At 44.5% G+C, this 12,035-nt stretch overlaps 1 protein-coding gene across 1 annotated transcript in view; it reads left to right on the top strand.

The window, feature by feature from the left end:
* agap3 (ArfGAP with GTPase domain, ankyrin repeat and PH domain 3) overlaps positions 1 to 12,035 on the top strand; it is a gene marked incomplete at its 5' end in the record, with an annotated part of 106,508 nt that overhangs the window by 59,636 nt on the left and 34,837 nt on the right. The window contains one exon of the mRNA XM_079530317.1: positions 7,526 to 7,696. Within this exon, the coding sequence (XP_079386443.1) occupies positions 7,526 to 7,696 (171 nt within the window). The remainder of the gene's footprint in view (positions 1 to 7,525; positions 7,697 to 12,035) is intronic.

Below are 12,035 nucleotides of genomic sequence, written 5' to 3'. Positions count from 1 at the left end.
TTATTATGTTACACTTTAGCTATTGAAAAATAGCAGATCTACAAGCTCGTAGCGCGGCACCGAGTGCTTGTAGGTCTGCTATTTTTGAAAAAATCGTGAAAATGTGGCCCAAATGTTTGGATATATTCTTTCAGAGCGAACAGTTTTTAACTCAACTATTTGCTTCTGGAAGGTCCCTGGAACAACATATTTTCAGATGGGGGTCGGCGGCCAATTACATATATTTTTGGGGCGTCCTTGACATGAAATATTGAGCACCACTGATATAGAAACATGAGGTTTTTCAGAAAACTGTCATAATTTTGGGCGGGAACCCCTTTTGGTGTTTCTAGCATTATGTCATTCTTTAGCTATTGAAAAATAGCAGATCTACAAGCTCATAGCGCGCCACCGAGTGGCGCGCTATGAACTTGTAGGCCTGCTATTTTTGAAAAATCGTAAAAATGCGGCACAAATCTTTTAATAGGTATATATTCTTTCAGAGCGAAAGTTTTTTTTATTTCGACGTCAGGCCTAAAGGGGTTAAAAGCACGGGACAGACTTCACTGATGACAATAACGGCGCTTACGGCGCGGTCAACGGCCGTGTAACGGCACATCCCCGCGCGAGAGAGAGAGAGGGGAAGCAGTCTTAACACTTAAAGGTATATTCAGTGATTTGACTTAATTAAAATATCACTTATTTTTTCTTATTTTTTGGATAATCCTCCCTACTATAAAGTGTGCTGACCATATAAGGAGTTCCTCCCTGTCCCCAGTGAGCCCCTGGGGTAAAAAAAAACCTAGTTTCGGTTTGGGCTTTGGGTGGCAAAGCCTTCATCCAATCAGGATGAGAGGGGCCTTCCTCCAATCATGATCGAGTGGGGCGGGCCTTGGTGCACGTGCTCTTGGTCTGTTGTACTTCCCCCACTGTAGAGCGTGTGCATGTGCACATCTTGTTACCGGGTGGACTAGGTTTTTTTCCAAATCACTGAATGCTCCTTTAACCCGCCATTCCCTGTTAATCTGGCCCGGCACCAATCCCTGTACGTAGATCTACGTGAATTGGTCTTTTTATAGAGGTTTTGATCGATCGTGTCGAGATGCTACTCGCATTAGCGTTGGATTGCTAGCTGAGGTTGTCAACAAGCCTGGAGAGCGCCATCTAGGAGTTCTCGTGCACCTGCATCCATTCTCTTTCTTTCAATCGCTTTTATCTACAATAGAGCGTCGCAGTCCCGCCCCCTTTCAGAACGACGAGGGCACCAGGAAATCCCATAGGCGTTTCAAAAAGTATTTATTTAAAGGCATGAAGGAAGTCCGTTCATGAGTTCAAGTCCGTTGCTCTCCCCAGGTTGGCGGAGGGTGTAAAGTAGGGGTGTGCTGAAATATCGATATGGCGATATATATCGATACGTCCTCCCGCAATAAATAATCGATATTGATTATTAAAATATCGATATCGGGAAACCCCCCCCCCCCCCCCCCCCCTTTTTTTTTTTTATTTGAAATGTTGTTCATAATGAAGTGATGAACAACATGTTTAGAAAAGGAGGAAATGACAGCTAAAATAAAGCAAATCCCACTCAGATTCCACAGCAACCAGAAGTACTGAATTACTGGATGGTGATTTGTCCAAAGTCTTCAAACAGCTTTGTGGGAATACAAAATGCTGCAAGTATTTTGTAGTTGCAGATATCGTGATATATCGTTGATGAAATTTCATACAATATATCGATATATCGCAAATATCGCAATATATCGAATATCGTGATATTATCGTTATCGTGGGCCTAATATCGCGATATATATCGTATCGTGAGGAACCCATATCGTCCCACCCCTAGTGTAAAGAGCCCAGGATCACATTAGATAATTGACACAGGGGTGAAAAACGGGTTACAAAATCATGGGATAAAAAAAACAATGTTTATTCGACGGCAGATAGCCGACGCTGTGATCCTCGCGATGATGGTTTGTTTCTCTGCTCTCATCGGCAAACCGGAAGTAGATATGCAACAACACACACACACACACACACACACACACTAGTATGACATCATAACATCCGGGTTGCTGATTTTTGGCTCTTCAAAATAAGGGTTGAACGGAGCGAAAAATCCTGGCAATATAATAACAATTCATTAATTAATTAATGCTGCTGGCGGGTTCTGGGGTTATGAATTGAACTACCGTATGCCATTCTTGTATTTTAGAAATTGACCTTCAAAGGTCCTATGCTGCAACACAATGTACAAGACGTTTTTTTTGTGGAACGTTTTACTTTGAAACCAGTCGATTTCTTCATACTGAACATTGCGTATCGGGGCACAGACACTTAATGCGGAAAGTAGCCTTTTTTTCCCTGAGCGCCTAAGGTTTCAGAGTCTCCCATCGCGAGGGCGAGGCTGTGCGGAGAGTCTGATTTCCTATGCCGGGCCATAATGAAGTTTGACATTTAGTTTGGAGAGCGCAGCAGAGCGCGATCAGGCCTTGATTAGCGCGACTCTAATTGAGGATAATGAGGGTGAGGCGGTGATTGTTTCTAATTTTTACCATTAATTGCAGCCGTTGGCTTTGATTGAGGACAGGCAGGGACTTGCCATGTCAAGGGGCCTGGTGAAAATCACGGTGCTTCTTATACCTTGAACATCTTAAATTACAATGAACGCCCCCACCCCCGTCCGTTCTGTCTAAAGCGCCTGATTTATAGTTTGTTCTATACGACGGTGTTTGATGCCCATAAGATACAGCTGATATACAAGCTCACATGCAGCACGTCGCGCATGTGGCTTCCGCCTTTATTTTATATATTTCTTTTTATAGAGGGACAGTAGGCTGACAGGAAATGAGGAGAGAGATGGGGGGGGAGTGACATGCAGTGAAGGCCGTCGGGACCGGGAGTCGAACCCGCGGCACACTGCCAGGCTGGATTACCAGCCAAGGTGTCTGGACCGCTGAGCCACGGCCCAGGCCTACGTCGCGCATGTGACATGCATTGTTGTGATCTTCTAGTCCACATCTAGTGTTTTTGGCACCGTCGTACAACGACATTAGGCTTTTATGCTCTTCTCTGGTTCGTAGTCATTCCCACCGTGACAATAGTAAGGCCAGGTAGAGCTGTTTAGTGGCGCCCTTTTTTTCAGCCACAGCCTTCATCCTGAAGCACGTTTAACCCGTTTAGACCCGAGGACGATTCTACAAATGCCTTTCTAAATCCTGACAGTTTTCTGAAAAACCCATGTTTCTATGTCTGCGGTGCTCAAACATTTCCATGTCAAGGACCCCCAAAAATATATGTAATTGACCGCCGACCCCCATCAGAAAATATGTTGTTCCCGGGACCCCCCCCCCCCCCCCGGGTCAGATCTACATAGCGCGGCACCGAGTCCCGCGCTATGTAGATCTGCTATTTTTGAGTGGTGCAAACCACTTTGTCTGTATGTATGTGTCTATGTATGTGTGTGTACCGGTACGTGGGGCCACGTACAGGTGAGCATGGTTGCTATGGTTAGTGTGTGACGTCACAGTTGCACCACTCAGTTCACACGGGTGTGATTTTTCAATAGCTAAAGCATAATGCAATGCTTAATCCATTGAGACCTGGAACGCATCCATGTCACGTTAGCGTTTAACCACATTAACCATTAACCCATTTTGGGGCGGGAACCCCTTTTGGTGTTTTAAACATTGTTATAATTTAGCTATTGAAAAATAGCAGATCTACAAGCTCATAGCGCGCCACCGAGTGGCGCGCTATGAACTTTGCTATGAATCTTTGCTCTCTCCCTCGTATGCGGTAACGGCTAGCTAATAACGTTGCGGTGAACTCTCTGCTCATGTAAAAACTAAAGATCTTTAAGCCAATCCAGTCGAAAGCCCAACTTAATAACTTAAAAAAAAGCAACGTTTTTTTTCAGACATGGGTAGTTTGGGGAACTGAATCTCCCTTTTTGAAGGATGGAGATTACAGATGATTAGGTTCAGGTGTGCAGTGATATTGTTGCTCAGTGGTGTGCATTATGTAGAGGGCCTAACGCCCTATAACCCAATGATTTGATTCCTTTCTGTTCCACTGCCCTCCTATAAAAGAAGGGAAAAAGAAAAGACTCCAGTTGCAACGGACAAAAGGAGCCGTATCTATCCATGAATGTTTCAGGTGGTGAGATGATGAGTATTGCCGGGGTCATTTTCCACAACATTAGGGTGCAGAAATTGATAATTAGAGGTGTTTATGACATGCTTGCGCCACCCCCCCACCCCCCCAGGGGCAGCCCTCCCCTTTAACCTCAAGCGACATTAAACAAATGCTGGCTGTCACGTCAGAGAGAGAGAGAGAGAGAGAGAGAGAGGCGGGTTGGAGCTCAAAGTCTCTCCCACCACCACCACCCGCCATACGGAGCGGGACAGACGCTCTCATGGTGAGGGAGGGGGGAGGGAAATGATGGGGGGGGGGGGGGGGGGGGGGGAGGGGGTTCGGTGCAACGGAGGACCCCTGTGCCCCCAGCTGTCTGAGCCAGCTAATGACTCGTCTCAGGGGGGCTGTTGTAGGAGAGCAGGGAAATTGAAACAGACGCCTCGACTAGGCACCGCTACATGTGTGGCTCTGTGCTGCCATTCAAAACACAGAGGGAGAGAGAGATAGAGAGAGTGAGACACAGAGAGAGAGAGAGGGTGATATATTTGTAGTCCATCCATGGTGCTATGCGCTTATTGATCAAAGTGCGTAAAATCAATAGTGTTTATTTGCCACTTGAAATGTTTATTTTTTAAGTGCAGTGCAGCATGAAATGTTAATCTCACGAGGTCTTACAAACTGCCTTACATTAGCAAATTAATATTTTGTTGATTTAATAATTGTCTTCCCGCTTTTAATATATGGTTGTTCTTGTATTCTTATCCATTCTTCTTCAACGAGAGGTAGTTCAAAATGAACATCTCGGTCTGATCCAGGGACAGCCACGTTAACTTATCTTCTCGTACACGCCACAATCACACAATACATCCCTCGCATGCAGTCTCTCCCCCATTTTTTTTTTTTGCATCCTCAGCCCCCCTACTGAGCCCCATCCCCAGTTCTCCAACACCACAGCCACCCCCCAACCCCCCCCCCCCCCCCCCGCGTCTCCCTAAAGGTATAATGACCAAATTAGCCCTAATGTTGTACACGGGGGCTAATGGGCACAGCAACGCACATTATAGCCTATGTATAACTGGCAACGACAACGGCAATAATCCCTGAGCCCCCTTGTCCTCCCTCCCACCCACCCGCCCGCCCTCCACCCCTGGGGGCTGGGGGTGGGGGGGGTGGGGGGACCGGTGCACGGGGGAAATGAATGGAGTTGGCCACACTACAATGAGCTTTTGATGGGAGACAATGGAGTAGGCTGCCAGCACCACACGGGGGTGGTAAGAGAGGAGAGCAATATGGGCCCATCTCCCTGGCTCCTCTTATATCCCTGCCTTCTCTCTCTCTCCCCCGAGGCCCCGCGCGCGACCACGGCGACCCCCCCCTTTTCTCCCAGATTCATAATGGCATCCGGAGGGGAAAAAGAAGGGGGAAAGTGATGTCAAATGTCAGGAAATCAGAAAGATGGCAAGCTGACAATCCCCACCTACTGTTCCATCCCTCCTATCCCTTTGCCCGACGGTAGCACAGGTTAACCCATTCAGGGCGGGGACCCCTTTTTGGTGTTTTAAAGCGTTATGTTATGCTTTAGCTGTTGAAAAATAGCAGATCTACAAGCTCGTACCGCGCTATGAGCTTGTAGGTCTGCTATTTTTGAAAAAGTCTTGAAAATGCGACGCAAATCTTCGAATATATATTCCTTTCAGAGCGAACGTTTTTAACTCAATCTTTGCTTCTGGGGGGGGGTCCCTAGAACAACATATCTTCAGATTGGGGTCCGGGGCCAATTACATACATTATAATTCTGGGGGTCCTTGACATGAAAATGTCGACTGACATAGAAACATAGGTTTTTCAGAAAACCGTCCGGATTTGTAGAATCGTCCTCGGGTCTAAACGGGTTAATATCACATTTATAAAATCACTTACAAGAAACCGAGCGGGCTCTTAGCCCCCCTGTCACTCCTCAGACAGTCATATAGAGCTTGGGCCCCCGGGGGCCCCCGTGCAAGTGCAGCTAAGCCCATTTGTTAGCTCAGAGCGTCGTACCTGTCCTTCACCCTGTGTCTCCACAGCGGCACGCTTACTTTAGGCCACTCGTTAAACTAGTTCAATGCTACTCCAGTCCCATTTCAACCCATTAGAACACCTGAGGCCCATTCTACAAAATTGCCTTCTGAATCAGCATTTATCAGTAGTTCTCCATTTTTTCCCACAATTCAACTTTTTATTTTTCACAAAGTGAGTGATTTTATGAATAGCCAATGCAAAAATCTTTAATGACGGATGCTTTCCCGGTTTTAATGGGTTAACCCATTCAGGACGAGAACCCCATTTGGTGTTTTAAGCATTATGTTATACTTGAAAAATAGCAGATCTACAAGCTCATAGCTTGAAAATGTGTGAAAATCTTGGAATATATATTCTTTCACAGCGAACGCTTTTAACTCAAATATTTGCTTCTGGGGGTCCTCTGGAACAACATATTTTCAGATGGGGGTCGGCGGCCAAATACATATAATTTTAGGGCTCCTTCACATGAGATTGTTTGAGCACCACTGATACAGAAACAAAGGTTTTTTCCGAAAACTGTCTTTTTTGAATTTCGACCTCAGGTCTTAATGGGTTAAACATGTGCATTTACCTTGCCTGACTGTCTATGTTTAATTATTTCATTTTTCATACCTCTTGATTTCAGTTTTTTAGCTGTGACCATGCTGTGCCGTCTAGTAGAAGCCACTCTGTGGGTCGATCGGTCTGTCTGCCGGCCCAGAAATATCTTAAACCTTTTAGACCTGAGGCCGATTTAAAAAGAAATGGCTTCTAAATCCTGACAGTTTCTGAAAAATCACACCCGTGTGAAGTGAGTGGTGCAATTCCGTGTGGGGGTCCCCGGGAAACATCCAGACCCCCAGGAATGCGGCCAGGGGGGCCGGGCCGGTTCCGGCATTCGAAACGGTTGAGAAATGACAGAGTTACCGTGACGCTATTTCCGTACTCGGACGGACCCAGGGACACACATTGCTGGACAATGGAGTGGCTGCACCACTCAAAAACACGGCCCCTCACATATTAGAAGGACAATATCAGTCACCAGAAAAAAAAGGACAGGTGTTTTTTCAAGCCATCTACCATGGTTAAAATGGAGTTTGAAGTTACAATGGGTTTGTATAGGAAGGGGGCGGGGCAGCTAAAAGGAATATCAAATATCTAAATCTATCCAACGAGTCTTGGGTCTGAGAGGCTAAATCTAATTGAATAGTGGGCCTTGACATGAAAAAAGGTTGAAAACCGAGGGCTGGTCGCAGCTCTCTAAAATGATCCCAAAAGCTGACGGAATGAGAAAGGTCAACTCTGAATAATATAGACGTCTAATAAATGGATCTCTTTTAATCCGACCCTTCTCTTCTCTCTACAGCCAATGGAACGACGGGCGAAACCACCGTGACCGGCTCCTGCAGTGCGGGCACCAGTGCCACCAGTCCCAAGTTGGAGCCGCCTCCGTCGCCACACGCCAACCGCAAGAAACACAGACGGAAAAAGAGCACGGGCATCACGAAGCCGGACGGCTTATCTGCCGGCAACGAAGGTAAGGACCCGAAGAGGACGCTTTCGCTTCACATTGTCTTCAATGAACCCATTTTGACCTGAGATCAGATTCTAAAAATGTCTTTAGCTTTCTGAAAAAGCTATGTTTCTATGTCAGTCGTTCTTTGATTTTTCAAAAATAGCAGACCTACAAGCTCGTAGCGCGCCACTCGGTGGCGCGCTATGAGCTTGTAGATCTGCTATTTTTCAATAGCTAAAGCATAACATAATGCTAACACCAAAAGGGGTTCCCGCCCAAAATGGGTTAAAATGTAAAACGTATTAAACGCTTAAAACTTTTAAAATGTTGTAAAGATCCATCAACTCTTAGAATTTCTCCTAGTTATTAGATATAGGTGTGTAGACTAGGTTTGGTTGTACATGGTCCCTTCCAACACACGCACAAGCGCACACACACGCGCACACACACACACACACACACGTCACACACACACTCAGTCACTCACTGCCCCCCAGTTATTTGGGGCTCGAGTATCAATGGCCTGATCTCCAGAAGCCGTGGTCCTGGGCCGCTCAGCAGGGGAGTGGGCTGTCAGCCTCTCCACCCAATTAATAATGATTCTCCGGCCCCCCCAATGATAAATGGAGTGCTCTAATTGGATGGCATTGTGAAAACACAGAGTCGCGTTTCAGAGGCCATAAAACTGATGTCACCGGAGCGGCATGATCAATCAACATGATTGATACGCCGCGATATCAACAACAATGGGCACTGACGCCTCCTAAATGGGCCACGGCATTTATAATCATTACACTTTTTATCACGCTTTCTGACAGCTTTCTCTTTAAAGTGTGAATGGGTCTGTTGACCACGTCACACGGAGGAGTGAATGTCATCGGAGTCCTAGAGATACACACGGTGTTGTTTGCTGTTGTTAAATCAGTATGTGGTTACATCAACGTTATACTTCTAGTAGTAGTGCCATCGTGGTCGAGATGTTTCTCGGAAAAAAAAAGTGCTGCCGAAAAAAAAAAGTGCTGTCATCATCAGTGACACCTGACTTACTTTCTGGCAACTATGCTGCCGTGCTCTCCGTGCACTTAACCCATTTTGGGCGGGAACCGCTGTTTCAAGCGTTATGTTATACTTTAGCTATTGAAAAATAGCAGATCTACAAGCTCATAGGTCGAGCTTGTAGGTCTGCTATTTTTGAAAAATCGTGCAAATGTAGCGCAAATCTTTGAATATATATTCTTTCACAGCGTTTTTTAACTCAACTCTTTGCTTTCGGACGGGTGTCCCTGGAACTACATATTTTAAGATGGGGGTCGGCGGCCAAATACAGATAATTCTGGGGCTCTTTGACGTGAAATAGTTTGAGAACCACTGATATAGAAACACAGGGTTTTTCAGAAAAGTGTCATGATTTAGAAGGCATTTATAGAATCGTTCCTCAGGTCTAAATGGGTTAAATGGCGTGCTGGTGTAAAGCCAATACTATCAAGTTTTTGGTCTTGGAATTCTGTTGGGACCTTCCCTTTCACCATTCTTTGCTAAATGTTGTGTGCTCCCTTAGATGCCATTACGTAGTTGCTAATGGACCTTCGCTATCAGAATCCCCCGGTAATGGCTTTAGTTAGAGCCTTCTGTGAGTGATGGCTGGCATTAGGGACTTGGGGTGCTGGATGGATCCACATCATCACATCACCGTTTGTAAATTACCTCGCTGTTTGAATAATTGAAATAAATGTAGAAAGGGTTATATTTGAATATACATGTAGAAAAAAAACTAACTTATCTCCTTGACTGTGCAGCAGGTAGATTCCGAAAGTTTTTCACTCCATCAAACAATCGTTTTTTTTTTTTTTTTTGTCTTTCTTTTGTCTCTGTGCGATTTTCTATTAGCATCAGCTTGTCTGTTCTACTGAACGCTTCTGGAATACAGACATATTGCTTAAATGTTGGAGTCACTCAAGTCTAGGATGCGAGTTGTGGCTCCCGATGATAGAACATGAGAGAGAGAGAGAGAGGAGAGAGAGAGGTAGCATCCTTGAATAAATTGCGATCAGTTTATCTCATTTACAGGGCAATCAGAAGCCCAGAATACAGGCTGAAATTGAATTTTAGTAGTTCTGAAGCATCATAAATCAAAGTAGCGTGAGTGTCTTAAGGTGAGAAATCGTTGTAGTCAACACGGGACATACAGGATTTCCAAGGGAATCTGGAGGAACTGTTGCTGAGCTATCATCGGTAACCGCGGCCCGCCGAAAGTGGCATTGAAAGAACGAGATGTTCTAAGACATCCATCTTAAATCTTGTTGCTGTGTTAGAATCTTTATTGTCACATGTATCACAGTTTTACAAGAAAAAAAAAAGTGGGTGAAATTCATTTTTCCTATCGTGTCATATTTCCAAGACTCTGTGAAAGAGATGCGACAGAAGCCACACTGCCGGCAATATAGACAAGTTTGAGTTACCCCTCAGAATGTTTCATTTTGAAAATATGACCCTAGCTAACTCACAAGATGTTTGTTTCTTTTCAAACAGAAAACCCCATTCATGTTGTCCATACATCCATATTCTGGTGGGAACCAAAAATATATTTTTGGTTCGCACCAGAATACGGAATATAGAAGATACATAGATATATAGAAGATCTACAAGCTCACGACGCGTCACAACTTGCATCGTGTAGCTCGTCTATTTTTGGCAAAGACATTTTGGTGTAGACGGAAAAACACCAGTCGGAGTACAGAGACAACTCTCGTCCAGTTTAGAGGGTGGCTGGAAGTGGTTAAAAATATATATATTTACGTGAATTCAGTGTAAATGGCACGATTATATGGAAAGCGTGCGAATCCTATGCTATATGTCAACCGTGCTACGTTTCCTCCAAGGACATGTACAACGAACACAGTACCTGAAATCCCGTGCGCTGTCAGAGCTGTGTGGTGTAATGAACTTCTCATGTGCTTAACCCATTTAGGCCTGACCTCAAAATGTCAAGAAATTCTTCTAAATCCTCCAGTTTTCTGAATTAAATATTTAAATATATATACCTACAAGCTCGTAGCGCGCCACCGAGTGGCGCGCTACGAGCTTGTAGGTCTGCTATTTTAGAAAAATCATGAAAATATTTAATTATTAAGCCTGTATTCTGGCCTAAAAGAAAAAAAATGTTTTAAAGAAATTCTTCTAAATCCTCCAGTTTTCTGAAATAAATATTTTCACGATTTTTCAAAAAATAGCAGACCTACAAGCTCGTAGCGCGCCACTCGGTGGCGCGCTATGAGCTTGTAGATCTGCTATTTTTCAAAAGCCAAATTATAACATAATGTATGTAACCACCAAAAGGTTTAAAAAAAAAAAAAAAATTAAAGACATTCTTCTAAATCCTCCAGTTTTCTGAAATAAATATTTTCACGATTTTTCAAAAAATAATAGCTAAATTATTATAACATAATGTTTAAAACACCAAAAAGGGGTTCCCGCCCAAAATGGCTTAAAGAATGATGCAGGATGCATGGCGAGACAACTGACAGCCCCGTAATGTGTTTCTCAGCAGCCCGCTCGCACGACGAGCTCTCTCGGCGCGCCGCTCGCCATAAACCCACTGGAAAATCGATGGCCGATAAAGAGTTGTGTTCAGGGGGAGCCCCCTCTGATTAATGCAGACTGTCAGCGAGCGTCATTAATGTATTTCTGTTTTAACCCATTTGGGACGGGAAACGGGATCTGTGTCCGTTATAGCTTTCAACCACCTTAACCATTATTTAAAACTTTTAAGCTGTTGGAAAAATAGCAGATCTGCAAGCTCGTAGTGCCGGCGCTACGAGCTTGTAGATCTGCTATTTTTGAAAAGTCGTGAAAACGTGTGAAAAATCTTTGGATATATATTATTTCACAGCGAACGTTTTTAACTCTGCTTCTGGGGGGGGGGGGGGGGGGGGCCTGGAAGGCTGGAACAACATATTTTCAGATGGGGGGGGGGGTCGGCGGCCAATTACGTACAATTTCTGGTGGTCCTTGTCATGAAATAGTTTGAGAACCACTGACATAGAAACTGAGGTTTTTCCATCAAACTGTCAGGATTTAGGAATAAAATGCAGGTCCTAAACGGGTTAACCCATTTTGGGTGGGAACCCCTTTTTGGTGTTTTAAACATTGTTATAATTTAGCTATTGAAAAATAGCAGATCTACAAGCTCATAGCGCGCCACCGAGTGGCGCGCTACGAGCTTGTAGGTCTGCTATTTTTGAAAAATCGTGAAAATATTTATTTCAGAAAACTGGAGGATTTAGAATATATTTAAAAAAAGAAATTTAGGTCAGGCCTAAATGGGTTAAAGAAAGTGTATCAAGTGCTCATTGTTTGGCGG

This window comes from Electrona antarctica, assembly GCF_951216825.1.
Source record: "Electrona antarctica genome assembly, chromosome: 19".
NCBI classification, from domain to species: Eukaryota; Metazoa; Chordata; class Actinopteri; order Myctophiformes; family Myctophidae; genus Electrona; species Electrona antarctica.
The sequence above is the reverse complement of the archived record's forward strand: the minus strand, read 5'-3'. Positions and strand labels throughout refer to the sequence as shown.